This window comes from Aquila chrysaetos, chromosome 1 (genome assembly GCF_900496995.4).
Source record: "Aquila chrysaetos chrysaetos chromosome 1, bAquChr1.4, whole genome shotgun sequence".
NCBI classification, from domain to species: domain Eukaryota; kingdom Metazoa; phylum Chordata; class Aves; order Accipitriformes; family Accipitridae; genus Aquila; species Aquila chrysaetos.
Window position 1 is genome coordinate 43,114,992 of NC_044004.1, and position 21,863 is coordinate 43,136,854.

General features: G+C 35.9%; 1 protein-coding gene across 2 annotated transcripts in view; it reads left to right on the forward strand.

Moving 5' to 3' along the window:
• SH3RF1 (SH3 domain containing ring finger 1) overlaps nt 1-21,863 on the forward strand; it is a 91,043-nt gene that overhangs the window by 42,558 nt on the left and 26,622 nt on the right. For both annotated transcript variants that reach the window (XM_030023163.2, XM_030023171.2), the window contains exons 3-6: nt 11,225-11,500; nt 12,877-12,972; nt 20,287-20,589; nt 21,514-21,624. In XM_030023163.2, the coding sequence (XP_029879023.1) occupies nt 11,225-11,500; nt 12,877-12,972; nt 20,287-20,589; nt 21,514-21,624 (786 nt within the window). The remainder of the gene's footprint in view (nt 1-11,224; nt 11,501-12,876; nt 12,973-20,286; nt 20,590-21,513; nt 21,625-21,863) is intronic.

The following is a 21,863-nucleotide window of genomic DNA, read 5'->3' on the forward strand; positions in this document are numbered from 1 at the left end:
TGTTTTCTACACTAATACTTTTACGCTAAAATGTATTCATTTGAGCAATATGAAATGTGAAGCATAGTACTCTCTGTAGGCATTATGGATTCCAGCCACTTCTAGCAGTACTCCACTGAGCAGAAAGCTGATTTGCGCCAGGCTGTTTGTCTACTTTTACAGTCTGGCTGAAATAACCGGAGTTGCAAACTCCAGCTTGTCACCGGACAAGAGATAAATGTTAACGTAGCATTCTTCTGGCTCACTCAGCTCTTTTGTTATAGTAAAGAGCATACAGGAACATTTATCTTGGAAAAAAAATGCATAATTTCGGCTCGGATTAGTTGCCTTTTCAAAAGGCCGACCAGCTGCTTCAAGTAGAGTACCATAAAAATGTTTTGGAAGAAAAATATATATTCCAGGAAGCTTTGAGGCATGAAAAATTTAAAGAATAAGTAAAAATAAATAGCAAATGGAGTTTGTCATTTACTCTGTGCGTGCAGCGGACGGATATTTGTGTATACTACAGTGACAGCTAAAATTAGCACCTTTTCTTTTCCGCAATAGGCAAGGGGCTGTTTGACGTCAAGATGTTAAAGGAATTAAATTGGTTCTGAAAGAATTTCAAGGGAGTGAGGGGGTTTCGGGAGAAGGAGGACACAGTACCGGTCCCAAATCAAGCTTAGCGAAAGGCCCTCCAGATCCTGGCAACAAGAGTATGCAGAGAATACCTGAGAAGGATGTGTGACAGTGATGTGTTCATCCAGAAGGTTGGACAAGCACTTGAACATTAACAAAATAGTGAAAGTGACAGAAAATAAACCTAAAAGCACTTTCTCAGCAGGTAGTGGAATGTCAGATGCTATCTCAGATTTTTAAAATCAAATTTAAATAGGAGAGCTGTGTGTGGTTACTCTCTTTTTTAAATATCATTGACAGGGTTGTTTTAATTTTAGACCTTACACTGTTTTGGCGGGGAATACATTAACACTTGATCATAATGGAAAGCAAACCATGCTCAGATAAAAAGTCGCGCCTGTCAACCTTGATAGGTTTCATCAAAAAATGTAGCAACCTCTTCATTTGCAACTCTGTGTTTTCCCATTGCCCAATTTTTGGCAGCAAAGTATTTGAGAGATTAAAGGAACGTTTCTTCATGCTGATCTCACCAAGAGTAATCTTACCAAGTCACTCCCTTGTTCAGAGTCATTTGCTGGCTTTGCTCCTTCTGTATCATGTTCAAACTCCTCACCTTCAAAGCGCAGTAGGAGTTTGCTCTTGGCAATCTCATTTCTCATTTATTCCTTTCAATTTTTTTCAATCTGTCTTCTCACCTGGAATTCCCTCTCCTTTTTTTGGTGCAACAAGTAAACATACTCATTTTCACATCACAGTGAGGGAAGCTTGTTTACGTTCATTTTCAAAGTATAAAAACCTTTAGAACAATACAGAGCATTACTCTTAAATTTTTACATTGTTGATAAACCCTCTGGAGCTTTTGATACTTGTGTTAAAATATCAGCTCCCTGAAGTAGGCACAGGGCCTCCTGTGTTCCAGTGCTTCATTGATAAGCCAAATGTTCCAGTCTTCTGCACTACGTAGATTAACTTTTTTTTAAAGTGAGCAAACAGAATGTGTTTTGTAAAGTGATTTGTAAAGTGGCATTACAAAGTGTAGATTTGTGAGAGAATTTTTAAAATAGATCTGCTTTTCCAGTATTGATGGCTTATGTTTAATGCAAAAATGAAAGAGAAGATATGTGTTCTGATTAGCCATGTTAAGACTGGTAGACGACATAGATACTTCTATTTGTTTCTTACCACTACTCCAGCATAGCACAACCTAGTGGTATCATGTTAATAATGGAATCTTCTCTAGGTGTTAGCGATACCCTATGGGGTTATGTAGACTCACTTTTATTTCTTTCTAATGCAGTGAGGTTTTGTGTTAGTGCATTAAAAAAAAAAAAAAAAAAAAAGAAGAGACTGTATTAAACAAAAGAAGGGAGATGTTTCTTAGCATTGCAAGATGGTGCCTTTGTCTGAGATTGCTGCTGACTGTATCCCTATATCTTTAACTACTACATATGCTCCAGAAATTCTCACCAGCTGTCATGTACAGTATGTCTGCCATACTGATTATATAGATTACAGCAAGATTTTATTCTGGGAATGTTTTGTTGAATTAACATTTTTTTTTTCTTTCTGGTGACTGATAAAAGTTGTTATAAGGTTAGATGGTGGTTCAGTTAGTAGGGCAGATTTCAAATGGTAACAGTTGCAGTTATTGATGCTTTATTTGTTTGTGGAAGGGTATACGAAGGTCTGTGGCATCTCTAGCTGTCTCCCATGAAGCCAATGGGAAAGAAGAGTATTCTGAGTTTACATGAAAATTTCTATTTAGTCTGGACTTGGAGCTCAGACTGGCACACATCTTGCTTGGGAATTTAATTATTTGGCTGTTTAAGCAATTGCATATATGGCTTTTGACAGGGAGAGTACATTCCAGATAACTGTATTAGAAGGGTAAGTATGAATTTAGGCAGCAGCAAAAAGATGCCAAAGATGTCCAATTTCCAGTTTATGAGGAAACTAAAACAAAGAGTGAAAAGGGAAGGATTCACAATAGCCAGGTAAGAATGAATTTCGGGAAAGAGTTTAACACTCAGATGTGGTCTGTATTCTGGTGGTTTTCAGGGGGAGTTTTTTTGCCTCTTCTGTAGTTACTGTTTTGTGATTTTATGTTCATATAACAAATAAGCAAAAAAAGCAAGTGATATTTCAGAATCTGTATCGGCACAGGAAAGTTGTCACGCTTCCCATAACAGATTTTGGATGGGGAGCGAATAGTTACGAAAGGCATTTACTGGGTGACTAGGCAAAATGAGGCTTCTTGCTAAACACATAAGTACTGTCTGGCAATTATGTATTTTGAACAGTCAAATAGTTCTGTATTTTCAGCTTCAGTGATATATATCTTAGAAAACTACTTGAGACATATTATTTCTAAGTCTTTTACCAGGTCTTTGACAGGCTTTTGACGTTCATATACTTCATCCTATGTGGTTTTTTGTTTCATTTGTTTGCTTCTTTTCTTGCTACACTTTTCCGATTCACTTTTCTTCTTCTCCCCCAACCCCCCCAAAAAAATCTCTGCCTTATGACAATAAAGGTAAGTCACTTTTCTCAAGCTGGCTGGAAAAATGAAAGTGTAGCAGTGGATCAGTAATCTACTGCATCTATTTTCCATTTTCCAAAGTGTTCTTTGAAAAGATAAAGTTAATACCTGTGAGGTAAAGTTTCTTGTACTTTTATAGGTGTATGTAGAGAAAGTGGAAACAGCAAAACTTTCCAAAGCACTTAGTGTTGACCTGCCTTTGTAGGTTTAGGTGTTCATAGGGTTTTTAATGTTGACAAAGTGGATGTGATTGGGCAATACTAGATACATTTTAACATCCTACTCCACACTGAGACTTCTTCAGGGATATAGTGGCAGTTTGGAGTAGGACTAGTAAGTCCCACTACTCAGTCTCACAATTGTACTGCTCCTCTAGACATATGCTTGCCAAGAGGGGTAGGTGTCTTTCTTTTTCCTTCTTGGAGTATGCAGTATTCTGGTCTTAGAAGCCATAGGTGATATTACATGAAAATAGAATACACTGGTAGAAGAGTTTAAATGGAATGGAATGAACTTGTGCTGCATATCAACTTGACGTGCTCAAAGAGATTAGGAGATCCACATTGCTGTACAACGGCACTGGGACAGGAAGAATTAACAGTTTGATGGAGACATCAAACGCCAGTGAGTCGTAACATACCAAGAGAAAACCTAGGGGGATAAGTAGCATTTTCAGACTGACCATTGAGGTTGGTATAACAGCTTATAAGGGCAGATCTTTAAAGCAAATCATTGCTTTTGGAAAGAACTATTTTATGTGAACATCTTAGCTCTACATAATGCACACTTTAAAGTTTTGTATAGATTCTTACAAGGATCTATTCTTTTCAAAGCAAAAGGGTTCTGTAGTAAACAATTAATCAAAAGGTTTTTAAAGACTTGGAGTGAAATTGTTTGATGTGGATTGGCTTTCCTTTTCAGAATCAATGGGAATACAGACCCAAATTCTCTTCTGCATCTTGAAAGTTACCTTCTCAGTTTTTCCTGTGCAGAGCAGTTTTCTCACACTTCTTCGTTTTTTTGCCCATGGAAAGAAGCAATCTTTAACCTGTCAAAGTGCATACAGTTAAAATATTTGGGGACATGCAGGATATAATTATTTTCTCCTTTCCACTTTTTCCTATTTTTTACTTACTTGTTTGGTTATTTTGAGAGCTTAGTTTAGTGGAAAGTGTTCAAAATATTCTTTAACAAACCTCGGAAAAGTAAGTAGCTGGGAACTTTGCATTTCAGATAGGCAAAGGAAAGAAGGCAGCATTCTGAAGACACTAATTTTTTGATTTGAGAAAAAGTTTTCAAAACCACAGGTATTGCACAGAAAGAGACTGGGCTAAGTGCCTTTGGAAAGCTTTGTAAATGTCCCTTTCTAACCTTCCATATTATTAGTCTGATTGCTTAGGCCTTAAGGCAGCATTTTTAAATTCCTTTCATTCTCCTGTATTCCAGCTTTTAATTTCAAAACAACTTTGTGGGTGAGAGTTGCTCATACTTATATTAAACAACCTTAAATGTATTCCTTGACATCAGACAAGAAAAAATGCCAAAATGTTTTCTTCTAAAAGCTGTTAAGACAGAGGAAGCAAACAGGACTTTCATGAACTGGCCACTTTAAGTAGGTCATTGATAGTTTACCTCAAAAGAACGCACAAAAATTGTTTGCATGAGGAGAGGAGCTACCCTTCTATTACAAAACACAGGGTTTCTCTGAGCCTGTGCTATGAGGTTCTTCTGCAAGTTACCAAGAGCAAAGTTAACTGATAAAGTCCTCAAAAGATCGGGCAAAGGGCTCTACGAGTGCTTGGCATTTCAACCTGCGTTAGATGGCTGAAACCTGGAAATTAATAAAGAGTATTCTGATATGTCACACACTATTACATCTAGAGCTAGTACTGGTGTTATGTATAAGCATTGGAGAAAATTTACCATATTCTGTAGTAGTTAGCTAGTAGCAGAGAAGCTTTGCATGTCTAGTAAATAAATTTTAACTTGATGGTTGAATTAAATAATTGTAAAAATATCATCCCATTTCTTCATTTATCAAGAACCTAAAATTTTTACTGATTGCAGTTGTTCAGCTTTTCCAAAAGTGTAACAAATATGTTGGCTTGATTGTGTTTTTTATCCTGCATCCTATTTTTTTCCTAAAGTAATCTTTGTTCAAAATTATTATTGTTATGCAGGTCACAGTTAAGTTACACACAGATGGGTTTTCAAGCCTGGTCTCTTTAATCAGAGTAACCTGGCTAGCTAGTTTCCTCTCAATGCACAACTTCTATTAAAATAAAAAACTGTACCAAGCTGTGACTAACCATATTTGAATATGGCACTTCAAAAGAACTGCAATTTTTTTACTGTTTTAAGTCAAATATTTGGTTATTTATTTTGTGTGCTGAGAAGAATGAGATTTAGTACAACTATATCATTAGAAACTGGTAGAAATTAATGTACGTGCCAACATTAACAACGCTTACTTCCTTAATCTAGTGAACTGTCATATAAAAAATACTGTTTTACTGTATTCAGTAGAGCAATAGTAATTCATATCAGATGATACCAAAGGTTTGGTTTTATGGTTATTACAGCATACTGGCAACTTGATAACAGTCTCCTGACTTAAAATATCTCACATTTTTATCATTCAGATAGCAGGAACCTCAGAGGTGCTTTAACTAGAAATAATTTCATTTGCACTGATGATCTCTGCAGTCTTCCAAGATAGTTCTTATGGTAGAAGTATGTAAAATTGATTCCACTAATAATTTGGTGTCAGATACAGATTAATAACACTTGAGTTAGCCTTTCTTTGAGCAAATCTGACCACGTTTGTATTGTTCCTTAGATGAGAAAAATAAACGCTGGGAGCCAGCTTTTAACATTCTTCTTGGATTATGGAGACATTTTGTGTTCTGGAACTCAAAAAGAAACGGGGAGACTTAGTTTCAAATGTTATTGCCTCTAGGTTGGTGTGTTCTGCAAAACTGAGTATTTAATTTGTTCAGGTGAAAGCAGTGTATCTATAGCTTAACACAGGGAGCATGTTTCCTTCCTTTAGAAGGCAATCCTACTGAAGGAAACACATCTTTTAATATAAGCAGTTTAAGAAGGTCCTCAGTGAAGTATTCTTATAAACTGTGTGTCTCAAAATACGTGAAAATTTAAATGCAGGTACAGAAGGAACAAAGGAGGCTGAAACAAAGAAAATGGAACTAGACATATCAGATGGCTTTAAATTAAGACTTGAAAATGAGCATTGGAGCCAGCAAGATGAAAATGAGCATTGGAGCCAGACATGAAAAAAGTATAGGTGCAAAATGGGATGTTCTTGCATGTGGGACTGGACAGCTTGGTAAAGGCCAAAGAAGGCAAGAAAGCTAAAATACACATTAATAAATGTAATAAAAAGGATGCATTTGAAAGATTTGAGTCAAGAAGGCAGCAATATGAAAGAGAATGGACTAGAAGATTAAAAGAAGCAATATCGTCATTCAAAAGGTTTGAATGACTAGGAGTCTGAAGAGGAAATCTTGGGTGTACGTGTATCTGCTGGAGAATGTACACATGAAGAACCCACTTGACCCAAATCTGCCTTGCAAACAAGTTGGCTGCAGCATATTAACAAGCTCCTTTCCTTATGTAAGGGCAACTTTTACTGGCAACCAAGTATGTCTTACAGTACTGGTTCTTTGGGAAAAAAAAGACTGGTAAAAGCGCCTCTGTAGCACCAGAGTTACTGTACTTAAAATTGCTGTGTAGTTGGAGATATTTTGTAATAGTTTCTCATCTTGTCTGGTTATTAATGTGACTTGGTTTGATTTAGGAACTGCATGGAAAGAAAATAAAAAGATACATGAAGAAAAATAATTTTTCTGTCTTCACTTGTAAGAAAATTGCACATAATTGATGATTATTAAAGATCCTCTTATAACATGGATCAAAATGATAGTAACTTCCAGTTTTTAGATTTTCTTTAAAGAAAGGCAGAAGTTATTTAGGAAAGCTAGGCATAAAAACTGCTGCTGAGGTGTCTGAGCAGGCCAGCTTTTTAGGAGGCTGATAGTGCTTTGGTTGTGCATGTAGACAGTTTCAGGAATCTTTTTTGTCTGTCCCACTACTAACATAAACAGTACTTCTGTAAAAAGAAGACTTCCTGGCCTCTTGAAGACACTCAGTGTCTGAGAACCTCAAACAGGTGAAAACGGCATAGATACTCGGGCTAAGTTCAACTGGTTCACAGGGAAGCCCAGGCCACATCCCAGTCTCACAGCCGGAGAACAGGGAATGCCTTGCTTGCTTGGAAAAGTGATAACGAGCAGCACCGCAGCTGGGGAGGCTTGGAAGGAAACAGAGGTGCAGATGACCCATTATTTGTTCCATTCATTTCCTTGGGAGGGGATTTACTATTTTTGCTACTTTAGCTTATGCTGGTTCTCCAAGTGCAGTAAGTTACACAGTGAACGCTGTTTTATGCCAGTGTAAGCATATTTACATTTGGGCTTCTGCCACAGAAACTCCTTTTTAAAAGGAAATCAGATCTCATGTTTCTGTGCAGGCATAAGTTTGTCTTGGCTTAAGCTCATGAAAAATACATACAGTTGCATATTGTCCATTAAAAAAATAAGAGTGAAGTTTGAAATAAGGTGACTGAAGACAAAGTATAAATCCAAAGAGGAAAATTGTAAGCGAATTCTGTAGGTTTCTAAGACAAAATATCTGGGTTGGGAGAAGAAATCTGAGGGACCTGAGCCTCAAATATATATGAATGCATACGCATTTTTTCATATTCTTGTTAAGCCGTTTGTTTTGATGTCATCATATATTATTAATTTTATTTTCTTTAAAGGAATCTGGCGTGTGACATGTGTGTATATCCATGCCTTAGCTAAACGTGATTTTAAACAGTTTGTATGTCAGCAGTAGCATGAGATGTTCAAATATTTTTGCGCAAGGATTTTGCATAAGGACTGAGGAAATAATTCTGAGAAACCTATTTTGTGTGGAGTCTTTCTGAGTTTCATATTTTAATTTCCTAAAATGGTTTTTGTCTGGGGGTTTGGTTTTGGGTTTTTTTTTTTGGCTGTTGTTGCTTTCTCAAAGAGCTGGCAGGGTAAATGGCAGCTGTGAACCTAAGGGTAGGCTGCAAAGTTTTTCTTCCAAAGCCTGCCTTTCATGTTTAGCCAAGTGAGAGACAGGGAGTGAAATGTAAACTCCGGCTCGGCGTATCCTCATGGCCTTCTCTCCTGGTGAACAGCGGGTAGAGGCGGAAGGGGGGCCGAAGCTGCCCAAGGCTGCTAACCGCAGTGGCCCGGAAGGCTCCGGCCGTGAGCCGCGGCTCCCAGGTTGCCAGGTTTCTCGGAGGAGGAATGCGAAGAAGGTGCTCTAGGGCCCTTGGTACCAGACCCCTGAGAACTGAACGGCGCTCCCCATCGCACCCGCTCCTTCTCGCTTCGTCCTCCCCCTGGGACAGAAGGAAAAGGCATTTGCTTCACTTCTCTTCCCAGTCGTTTAACCATTTCTCTTTAATCCCTGGCAGTCTGACTGAGAACTAAGTGTGTTTTGTTGTACTTTGTTCTGTTTGAAATTATGGACTGGAACCGTTTTTATTTAACGTGGGAAACCAGCTTTGCAGAAACTCAACCTATACACTGGGAAAGGAACTTCCTATAAAATATAAACAGATGTTTGTACGTTTGAGTGAAGAAGGTTTGTTCGTGGGAGGCTTTGTGATAAACTCTATAAATGCGATACCGAGTTCCTAACAATTAAATGATGACTAATTGATGAATTTGATCGCTTTGACATGATCTGCTGTGCTGGCACTCCTGGTTTGTTTTGGGTTTTTTTGTTTTTAAAAAGATTTTTTTTTTCCAACTGTATTTCATACACACAGCAATCTTAAAGTTCTTCCTCAGTACAGGGCCATAGAAAGCTTTCTCCCGGGACAACGGGGTGATTCCTGGGCGAGCTCCAGCTATTCCCTCCAGTGCAAGAGAGATGCGTGTGTCTTGTAGTAGCCATAATTGCTTGGGGCCCTTTTTCTACCAAGTAATTCTTTGGCTCGTAATCACTGAAGGGCTGTAAGTTTTTTGGTTGGTTGGTTTGTTAGTGGGATGGAAATGGATAAGCAAGCAGTGTTTCCTCTCTTGTGTAGAGGTGTGTTTCTTTTTGCTTCCAACCTGCCCTGTCCCCCCCCAGTTCTCTCTCTGCACTTGTCCTTGCTACATCTACACTGACTCCTTCCTTCATTCTGCCTGTTTACTCTGCAGAGAGCACACAGGACTAAAAATACATACATACAATATTTTTTAATTCTTCTATTGTGGCCATGAATTTCCCCGTCAATCAGTTGGGGCCTACAAATTCTCTAGCTGATGTCGTCTTAGTCTTTTTCCCTATCCAGGTTTATACAGAGTATGCCAGTAGTGTTTACATTCTGCACTGATGCAGTTAAGTGAGATCATGAAGAAAAATACTGTTTGCTTCTGTTTGAAGATCACTGGGTTTTGTGACCAGTTGCATGGATCCTGCTAATATAATAGTTTTAGTACCCATCCCAGATGCAATAGAATGAACTGTGATTTTCTTGTATTCATATGTAAATCATACTCATCTGTACCTATGTATATACATATGCTTTTACTTTGGTATGGAAAGAAAATTATTAAATAAGCTAATCTTTAAGATATTATTTATCCATTCATGAATAAATTAATCATGAAATCATTAATCTCTTTATAAAATCATACACAAAAATTAAAGATGTCCAAACAAATTGGATTATATTGAAAGACAGAATTTGAAGTGTTAAATGTGAAATAAATTATCAAACACACTGTCTTCTGACCAATGAGACAGACTTGAAGACTTCTGAGAATTTCCTTTCATTTTGTGTGTACCTCTTAAGATGTTATTGCAAGTCCACTCCGATTTACAATCTGAACTGATAGAATACTTGAGAGGAGAGACATACCATGGGGTAGATGTGGCGAATAATATTGCCAGCATTGAATTTCATTAAAATTTGCCTTTTCTGTAAGGGATAGCATTAAAGTTGTGAAATACTGTGCTCTAGTTGACTATAAATGCTGTCTTTGCTATGGAAAGACTGTCTTACTAATGCAGGTTACTGCTGTTTGCATCATTAAGGGGGTGAGCTCCCCTCTAGGAATCTAAAGTTGGAGAGAAAAGAGAGTTTTGAAGGCAGCAGCCCTAATACTAAAGTTGTAGAGTTTTATGGCTCACTCTTGCAAAATGTGGAGGCACAGACTGAGCAATTAAAAAATAATACCTGCGGTCTATATAAGGGAGGATGATACAGTATTATATTGTAATCCTTCTGACATACGTTCAAGAGCAGCACCAATGACCCGTAGTTTTCAGATATTATGGAGGAATCAAGTGTAGAAACCCAACGATACACACCTTCAACAGATTTTTTTTTTTTCCCAGGAACTCTTTTTATCTGGGTTTTAAAATAAATAATTAAATTAGAAGGGTTGTTCCAGGATGAAATATCTCACCTTTAATGAAGTGACACTTGTTTTTAAAGCTGGAAAACACCTCCCTTACATCCTCATCCTTAGCATTCTGCACCCATGAAATAAATAAGTTGAGGAAAATAATAAGAAAGGCAGAAAACATGCCTTAAAGGTCTTATAGTAAATTTGTTATTCTAGTGCTATATTTTCTTGCAGCTTTTTTCTGTTCAATCTCAGGTGGTCAGGATACTTTCCAGTTTGGTTTGTTTTGGTTTTTTAATGTTTAAACTTAGTGAATTAGTACATGAGGGTTAAGGTATTACAGTTTTTTGCCTGTCTTGTGTCTATCCACATTGTACCATTATTGAAAATCATCATGAAATTTAGGGGGATGTTAAGACTATATAGAACTGAAGCTCTTCCTATGTGTTTGGCTAAAATCAGTAGAATCACTGCAATAAAATAATTCTATTGTGTATAATTTTGCTTTGCAGTTTTATATACTTTCATTCATAGTCTCCCAAAGAATGTAATACAAATTGTATTTACTACTACTCATCTAATTCTAGTGCTTTCTTTTCTTCTTTTTTAGGGTGTACCTCAGTTACCATGTGCCAAAGCATTGTATAACTACGAGGGAAAAGAACCTGGAGATCTTAAATTCAGTAAAGGGGACATCATCATTTTGCGTCGACAGGTGGATGAAAATTGGTATCATGGAGAAGTCAATGGCATCCATGGCTTTTTTCCTACCAATTTTGTTCAGATTATTAAACCTTTACCTCAACCTCCGCCTCAGTGCAAAGCACTTTATGACTTTGAAGTAAAAGACAAGGAAGCAGATAAAGACTGTTTACCATTTGCAAAGGTAAAAACAGAATATAATTATTATTTTCTTTTAATGATTTCATTCACTTGAATAAGAAATAATAAGACTGTTCTGTAGTCTTTCCTGCATTTTTTTAATGGAGCTGCACAAATATGAAAAGAGCAAGTAATTCTGCAGGTATTTCTCCTATGTTGATTAGTTTTGCCTTCCTCCTCTTCCTAAATTACATATAATTTCTCTGAGGTTTTATTTTTGAGAACACAGTTTTTCATAATTGCAGCAGTAATGTTCTTAATTTATGAGAAATAACCTATGTTATGAATTAAAAGTGTTCCATCTTCTAAAGAAACACTCATTTTAAATTATTGAAGTTGGTACTATTTTCAGCTTTGCATTCAGTAAGCAACATTTTTAGGATCTAGATACTAGACACAAAGTACTACTAAACTGTGTCATTCTCTCATATTACTACTTGCCTTCTGGGAAATATGACGTTTCTTCTTATATTGTTTCTATTGTAATTAATTTTCTGCCTTGCAAGGCATATAATGATACAGAGTTTTAACAGGAATCAGCTGTTCCTTTTTTTCAGTTTCTGATTCTTTAGTTTATCAAATTGCACAAAAATGTTGCAAGATCAAATGTGAGCTAATCACTTTTCTACCCTTGCCTATTAAAAACGGAAAGGATGGCTAAAATTGTAAAAAGGAAAGATATTAACATCTGGACAGACAACAGTTATTACAACACAGAACAGCAATACTGTTGAGGATGATTGGCACTAGCTTGCATATTTTGATTAACTTGTTGGCAGACTTCTTTTTTTTTTTAAATCTGGTCTCGCTTGAGTAAGCATATATGTTTCTAAATATTTTAACTTGCATATGAAACAATTACATATCTCAGTATAAGTGAGAGCAATGTTTAATGTCCATGTAAATCCTGGTTTTATGTGACCTTCTCAAAACCATATCTAATCCAAATGCTCCATGTAGGTGTGAAAGAATCATATCACTTACCAGTGTTCTTAAGTACTTAAGCAGAAAAGCAACATCTAGGGAAGATTAGGTAATGAGTCAGTTGAGAAGGAAAAAGATTGCAGTTCTGTTGATTAATGCCAATGACTTAAAGGGGGGCTGATGAATACCATGGACCGAACATGGCAGGAAATCTGGCGCTAAGGACAAAGTCAGATAGCTGAGATTAGCTGTGGACAGTTAGCTGAACTCTGACAAAATAGGAAGAGGAATGGCTGGAACCGACTTCAACCCCCAAAGCAGCATGTTCCTGTTACAGAGTGCCTACTCTGTGGTTCTTGTCCATGTACCGCCTTCTCTGATTACCCGTGCATTATGGAGGGAAATTAAATTAGTTTAATTAGAGCTGGGAGACATAATCACTGCATGTTCACACAGGATGATGTTCTGACTGTAATTCGCCGTGTGGATGAAAACTGGGCAGAAGGAATGCTGGCTGACAAGATAGGAATATTTCCAATTTCATATGTTGAGGTGAGTAAAGTTGGGCCCTCAGCAGGGTTGTGTCCACTGTGAATTTCATTTTCTAAACAGAAAAATAATCAGTACAGGTGATGATTCTAAAATCGCCTGAGATACAAATAGCCTTAGACCTAAAATAATCTAAGATCTGCGTGCTTAGTTTGGGAAAGTTAATGACCTCAGCAGTTGAACCAGTGATTTTTACTTAGCTGTTTGATACCTATTTTCATTGAATGGAATTGGAATGAGAGTACTTGGAGGCAGTCACTGTGTTTTCTTGTTAATACTGGAGTCATGCAGTCAATCACAAACCACACTTAACCGCAAAATGTAAGCAATCAGCAAGTCAGAGGAATAGTAAGCTTTGCACTGTCCCTAATATCTGCTTCCCAAAACCAAATTAGGATAACTAGAAAGTCAAAGAATAAAGGCTGTTGTTAAGCAGGTAAAGCATTGACTTTTACATCCAACAGACCCTTATATAAAATCTTCTGTATCTTCCTGCATTTCTCATATATGATGCAACAATATACAGTGAGAGGTAGCAGTTGAGAAAGTTTCCCCAACCGGTGATTAAGAACAGTGTGTACAGCTGCAACAATGATTATTAAAATTTTTATTACAGAAATATATAGAGGTTTGGAACAGTGTTTGTCTTTTTCTGATAGGTATGCTATGGATACTTGGTAAGATACGCTTCTTGCATTGACAAGATTTTATTTAAATAAATGCGGCAGAATGATGAAAGAAAAAAGTATTTTCACATTACCTGTGGGATGAGAAATATGTACCTCAGGTCACAGAAGAAACGTGTAACCGTACTAATAATCAAGTCAGGTTTTATTAATTCAATTTCTCAATGCCCTGATGAGATGGGAACTTTTTAAAAGACTACTGTGTTCAGCCAACATAGAATTTATTCTTTTTAAAAGGGAAAATATGTATATTCTTTTTTATATGTTGATGTAAGGATCTGTATATCTGGGGATAGAAAATTTCACATGACTGAAAAACAACAACAAAACCAAAAGGGTTTCAACATGCTTAGTGCAAATCTGGCTTCAGTTTAAGAAGTTTTTAAAAGCCAATTTAAGAAGTTCTTGCCCCTGGCTATTCATTCCTAGCTCCTTGCAATTAACTGCCCCTTCAGTTCAGCCAGTAAAGCTTTTTGTGGTGCTTTTTAAAACTAAATCACTGAACTTAGCCAAGTTAGAAAAAGCCCTTTCCTAGGGCTGCCACTTGGGCTAACTATTTAGCTAACAACTCCCTTTCCACCTCTACAAAGTTGGCAAAATGGAGATATACTCTTGAAAAAAATTATGTAAAAATGATACTCAGTCACAAAATATATTTCACGGTTGATGTTTTCAGACAAATTCCGTCAACTAAGAAAATGTATCTTCAATTAACCCTTTAGGAACAGGCACAAGCACTTGTGTACACAGTCGCAAATCCCCACTAAAATGATATGGGAAATCTAGAATGATAAATAATACCCAAAGAGATACTTCAGATCAGATAGGTGGTTTTTTTCAGTATATACTAAACCAAAAGATGTGCTGTGGTGAAGAGCAGTGAGATATGCAGAAAACTTACCAATTTGAATTTTTAAATACCTGTTTTCTGAGATTGTATAACTATTGTTCTGGAAAATATACAGACAGTTAATACAAACAAGTATATCAAACCGTTCTTACCTATGTCACTATTAAAGACACCAAAGATGAGAAGTAATTCATATTTTTTGAGGTATTTTTATATGGTATTATTAGTTATATTTCCCAATCCTGTAATCATTGCCTATTTTTGTTGTAATGACAGACATACCTTTGCCTTGTGTATATTAGTCCACATCCTTTTTTTCCCTTTTTTTCAAAAATGTGAATTAGTAGCTGCATTTACTGGAGATTTTCTGAAGTCGTTAACTTTAAAATGAGTGTAGTCTGTGATGTTTATTATGTAGTGTAAGTCTGATACTTGCGATATTTCTTGTATGATGAGGTCACAGGATAAAATTTTAGATATGTTGAAGTCCATGAAAAACTGATTATATTTGAGGACAACTTTTTACCTGGAGGAACATTTTATGATTCAATGTTTGCTAGTCTGCTCTATTATTTTATATAACTTTCACTTATTAAATTTGTGGTAGTAATAAAAGCTAAGACTGAAAACATTTTGAGAAGAATTTTAATAGTGATTCCATTAAAAATATAGTTTGTTAACTGACTCACAAAACATTACATCTTTATCTGTAGACACATAGCACTATGAAATAATTACTTCTATCTGCAAATGAAAAATCAGTAATGCAAACATTGCAAAAAATGAAATTCTATTTTCTAAGAAGTGCTAAAACCAAACCAACCCTTTAGTTTTACTAGAGTAAGACCTGATTAACATACCTAAATTACTAGACTTCTGACTGATGGAATTTCAATGTGCTTGCATTAAAAGCAGGTCAACCAGGTTCTTGCACAGTGACAAAATAAAATGCAGTGAGTCTAGAAACTGTATGATTAAGTTTGTTACACTTATGTTTATCTCTGTTCCAAAAAAAATGATTAATCAGAACTAAACAGATATTATTAGAATTTTTCTACATAGAGTACAGTTCTGGCTACAGTATAAATTTCTTAGAAAGACCTCAAATTTGACATTTTGATGTGGTTTAACACTTAGTAAACACACTCCAAATCTAAAAAGTATTTAAATTTTTACAGGTTATTCAGCACTCATACAGAACAACTAGAAAAATATAAATGCCCAGAATAGAAAAAGAAAAATCAGGGAAAATGAATCACTTTTCAATCAAAATGTCAGTAGAAAATAATGACAGCTTTTGTTTTCCCAAGTTAACATGAACAACTGGGAAACACCTTTGTATTAATCTAGCTCCTCTAGCTTTATTTATAAACAATCTCACAGAAATGTAGGGAAAAAACCTCCCAAATTATCTAAAATGTTCACTGTAGTAGAATTTTAAGTTCATTGTCATTTTATATGACTACATCCATCAGTTAACACAATTTTAATCAATGGGAACATAAGATTTTATGTACCTAGTGTGTCAGGTTGGGTTTTTTTATTAGCATCTCCTCCTGTACCAAACAGGAGTGTTTCAAAACATACTTATTTTTTATTGTGTCTATACATTTTAGATCGGATTTTTGGCTGGATTTCTAGCATGGTCTTTTTAACATTGTACTTACTAGGCTAAATGTTGTCTGTCACTGGTAGATGATTTGATCTGATTTAACCTGCTTAGGAAAAAAAAACAAATCAGACTTTTGTAACAATACTAACTCAAGACGAATAAGATAAAACCTTTTATGGAAACTTTCCTCTACTTTTTGACTGTTTTGCCTGCCCAGAACTTAAAACAGAAAATTTATGCAAAAAGTGAATGTTGAATATTATGCCACATTGAGTAGAATTGTTAATTCTGAGTAGAAAATAATAGTCTAATCCCCACTATATTTGAATGTGATAATCTCAATGCTATCATTCCAGTGACAACTTCTGAGCATCATAGTTTTGATTAATTTCCCTAACAAAATCTGCAATATAGAACTATTTCATTTGTTTAAAAAATTAATATAAATGCAGTTTTGCTCATGATTGTGATCTGTTTAAGATTTGCAAAATGATTCTTCCGTTGGTTTGGACAAAACATATTTGTTCCAAAACTTTAATTGCAAAGCTGCATTTAGGTTTCTAAGCTATTACCTATCCACCAGGATGATATTTAGCAAAAATAATAATATCAGATAAGGACAACGTTTGCTTTAGTTCTACTTACACTTTACTCCTTTGTTTCCAAATATATGTGAAAGTGAAATGTCTAGAAATTGGAATTTGGCTAACAATAGTGTTGGTAACGTGGAAAAATACCTCCTTGACGTATGGTGATGTAGTAAAATTGCATAAATAAAAACTTTGGATGAAAGTGAATAGAAAGATCGTTTGAGGGAGAAGATGGTGTTTTCACTTAATTTCAGAAAGTGATGATATTTGAATTCCAACTATCTATATGTGAGTGAAGAACACCTGAATTCATTTGTAAAATAAGTACAGTAAAGCACAGTTATAAGAGACTTGAAATAGGTCTTGCATGGTAGTCTACTTGGTAATTTCTCTAGATGGCTGCAAGCAGGCGGAAACCTATGTGCTAGCCTCATCCCCTACTGCAGCACTGAGATGCGGCTCAGGCAGCCCCTCTGCCTTGCCCCCATTTGGGAAGTTGTTCTGTTTTCTCGGTTTTGACAGGAAGGGGAATTGGATTTCAGGCTACCTGTTACAGCAAAGCTTTTGTTGAGTGGAAAAACCGAATAAATGTAAAAGTTAAAGAAGCTTCAGTTCAGACACGTCTGTTCAGGAAAATGACGTAGAACATGTGGCAATAGATACCGGGGTATTTGTTGCAGAAGGGAATGCTGTATTGAAACACTTAATACCATGAGTGGGATGCATTCCCATGGTGACCTTGAATGGTTGCTAGCCATTTCATTGGAGAATGCATGCAAGTTCTTCGTTTCTCTTCTCAAGGAAGAAGGAAACTGTGCTCTGCAAAATATCCTGCAACTATTGCTGTCCTCAGGTTGCTTCTAAGAAAAGCCCAGTAATCGGTTCACTTCCATGTTTAGGTTCATGCTACTGTCCTGTGCTTGCTTCTCTACATAAGAAAGCTCGGTATGTTGCTTATATTTGAATCAGTCTTGAATCAGTCCCATGGGCAAGCCTTAACTTTTCTCTAATAGGTTGTTCACTGTATAGAATAACCAGATTCTGCAGGCATTAATAGCTTCAGGAGGTAAACAAACATAATTAGGTGTAACAGGTACCTCAGGGTGCTTTTTAGCAGAGTGGCTTTTGTTTTTGTTTTTGTTTTTTATTCCTGAGTGATCCCTTAACTTTTCCGATTAGGTAGTTCTTGTTTTAGAAATGAGTACTGCTTTTCATTCTCTGATCTGTGTTATTTGTGAACAGGCTATTTGCTAAATAAGGGAGTAGATTAAGTAAGAATAGAAGTGGTTGCAGCCATTGTATGAGACGATATGGAAGACACAGATTCTCAGGAAGGACATGAAGAATTTCAATCTGAGTTGAAAAAAATAAATGTGCAAAATACATAAAATTATTAGTCTTTGAAAAGCCTGCATGTTCTTCTGTGATGAAGGATAGGACCCTGACAGGATGAGTAGCAGAGCAGGCTTTTTTGGTCTTATTTTCTACTTGTTTTTTATCCTTCAGCCTCATAACAGTGTTCTGTGATAAAATAACATTTTCACTGGTCTTTTAGAAGTATGTTCACTCCAATTTTAAAATTTAATAAATAAACCCCCAAATTATCTAGATAACAGGCTTGCAAGTTAATTGGAGAAGGCTGTATGGTTATGTCTTCTGTACTACACAAGTGGTACAAAATTATTTTGTCCGTATGCTCCATCTCCAGTATTAGCAGGAAGGAAAATCTTGTGTCCACCCTTTTCTTAGGAATGTTTACTACTGTGACATTGTCTTCCCCTATCCTTCCTGTTCTCTTCAGCTGCCTTCTAAAGGACCAACAGTAACAACATTTAGGAAAAAATTCTACATTCTCATCATCATATCCTTTTTCAAATCCCCCATTATGCCCCTCTTCAACTGCAGTATGTTCTAGGTAGTTCTTCCTCTTTGAGCATTTTGTAATTTTAATTTTCCTGCTGTTGCATCCTAGTAGGTTTTTATGTCAACTCCTCATTGTTCCAGTAGTTCTAGTTTTGAACTTTTGCAGTCTTATTTTTTCTGTATGTGCATGGAATTTCCTTCCAGATCTCATCTTTCAAATACCACTTGAAAACCTTTTCTATATTAAAAAAAAAATATTCTTCATTCTTTTGTATGACTTTATATATATCCACTTGTCCTCAGATATAGGAAAGTGTTCAGGGTATAAGCTCTTGTTGTTTGTGGGAGCTGCGTTTAAATCAGTGTTGATGCTGTCATGATTAATGACGTGGTTTTTGTCTAGCAAAGTTTTGATGGGGTAAAACACTGCTTTAAAACTCTTCATGAGCATAGTACGTATCTCAAGACTTGTGGAAAAATGGGTGAAATAAATAGAAGAAATAATATGCTGAAGAAATAGAAATCGTACTTCCACAGTAATTAATTTCATTCTTTCATCCTGATGTTCTTCAGAAAAGATTTTTCCCTTCTTCATAATTTGCTACACTTACCCAAGTAACAGTATTCATATTTAGTGGTACATACTGACATTAGTTAACTTGTTCAGAAAACTGGTGCTGGTGTTACTTCGGCTCATGAATAAATGAGAGTTCTGACATTATTATTATTTCCAATAGCTCTAAAATATAAATAAGATCTTCTGGAAATAAAGGGTTTGTGAAAAATGTAGGGGGTTTTGTATTTTGTTTTGCGCCCCCTCCCCTACATAGCTTACATTTTGTTGTAAGAAGAAAATGTGTGGGAGTCTGTATTTCTTCATTGGAAAGGAAACATTTGTTTGCATTTTATTGTTGTAACAAATTAACAAATAGAAAATTTCATTGTGAACAAAAATTCATTAGATAAGCTTAAAAAAAGAAAAATCCATTTGAGGGTTCCTAGGTATAGAGATGCTGCCTGTGCATTAGAAAATTCAGAAGCTGAGAAGGTATTTCCACAGAATTGCCAATATATGTTTCTTTTCTCCCTTTACTGTCCTATGCTTGTGTAGCTATGTGTTGTCAGGCAGTATACTGGTATAGCTGGATATTTAGTCTATCCTACTATGTTCTTAAATCTGCATTTAGGAAGCCTGTTTTTTACTACTGGTAGTGTTAAAGATATGTGCATACATACCAAGGTATAGTAGGAGGAATGTCTTCAAGAGCCCACATGCAAAGGTGTGGGCTTATGTCATACAAACAAAACAAAAAAGGCTTAAAATGAAATGAACATTCAAGAAGTTTTATAATAGAGATTTTTATATTATAAGGTCAAAGGGGATCGCTGTGATTTAGTCTGACTTCTAGATAACACAGGCAGCGGAAATTGCTGAATTAAGCCATGTCTGGACTAGAGCATAGTGTCTTTCCTTGATTGAAATTTTACCTCTGATGGGTAGTCCACACCAGCCCAACAGTAGGTGTGTTGAGTTTGTAGCGAAAGGCTTGTCACTCTGTAATGACTAATTTGTAGAGTAGGTCAGTATGTCACAGTTTTAAGTTGCATGGTTTAAATTCTATTATATTATGAATAAAAGGAAAATAGATTTTTTTTTTTTATATTCAGGTGATTTTTATAAATAAAAAATTACTAACGTGTGACTATCTTTTGTAGTTTAACACAGCAGCCAAACAGCTGATAGAATTGGATAAGCCCTCAGGTTCTGCTATTGACTCTGGAGAAGGTACCTCTGGGGCAGCCCACAACAATTCAACCCAAAAGCACACCGATACTAAGAAAAACACCAAAAAACGGCACTCTTTTACCTCCCTCACTATGTCCAACAAGTCTTCACAGTCTTCTCAGAATCGCCACTCAATGGAAATTAGTCCTCCTGTCCTCATCAGCTCCAGCAACCCAACTGCAGCAGCCCGCATAAGCGAGCTGACGGGACTTTCCTGTAGTGCCCCTTCTCAGGTAATTTACATGAAATAAAATATAAATCATGTGTGTATTTTTTTTAAAATTACTATAAGGCTTCTGATCTTGTCAGAGTACTTACTTCAAATTATTAATTATATGTAATTAATATTAATGTACGCTTTCAAAAAGTTTATCTTCCAACATGAGAGCATTTAAGGCAAACATTTTATAACACTTCTTATACAATGCTAGCAAATATTTTTGGTCTTGTAAGCTAATTTTTTTCACAGTTGTTAATTTCTTAAGTGCCACAAAAAATTTTATTAAACTGTGGAAACTAGAAACTGGAGTGATTTAATTTCTTGGGTTTTTTCTAAATTGAATATAATATTGGATATTAATAAATTGCCTGCAAGTAGAAGGTAAATTCAACTTGAAAATTGCATGAATTCCAGAAATGTACCATATTAATCAGATTGTGATAAGCAGAAATATTTATCTAGCTTTATTTATTTTTTAATCTCCTGTTTCTTCAAAGCTTTTAGTTACAAGCTACATTGGTTAGTGAACAATTGTCTGTTTCACATAGAGATTACACTTTGCGAGAAGAGATATTAATGGAGACTAAGAAGCGTTGGTGTCATTTTACATGAGCTAGTAAATATGTTTTATTTGCATGTCTTTGGGATCTGACAGCTTTTTTTGGAAAAGAAAGAAAACTGACATGGGTAAAAGTGCGTTTCACATTGCTAGTTCAATACATCTCCAAAGTTTCTGAAACGTCAGGAAAAAAAAAAAGTGAGCAGTGTGATCCAATATTGTTTGTGTAAGTATCTAACAAAAAATCAGTTCTAGTCTAAAGTTACAGATAGTAGAGTACTGGTGATTTTGACTGTGAAGCTTGCAGCTGTGTCAAAACCAGCTGTTATTAAACTACTCAGAACTGACCCTGCTGGTTTTGGGGTTTTTTTTTTACAGGTTCATATCGGTACTACAGGGTTAATTGTGACTCCACCTCCTAGCAGCCCAGTCACAACAGGGCCTTCATTTACCTTCCCATCAGAAGTTACCTACCAAGCTGCTCTTGGTGTAAGTACCATTTAAGAAAACTCAGCCTTCCCATTTATCTTTGGTCTGTACAGTCCTTTTTTTTTTTTTTTCTCGAGTTCTGATACACTGATTTGAAATTATGATTTTATGATTATTATCTATGTGATAGACGATGGTATAAATTGAACTATAGCAAAAGCATTATTGATACAATAATATTTGCATCCTGTAATGCGTATCCGTTTCTCCAGCTTTCCTCTGTCATTTCTCTGTAGTAA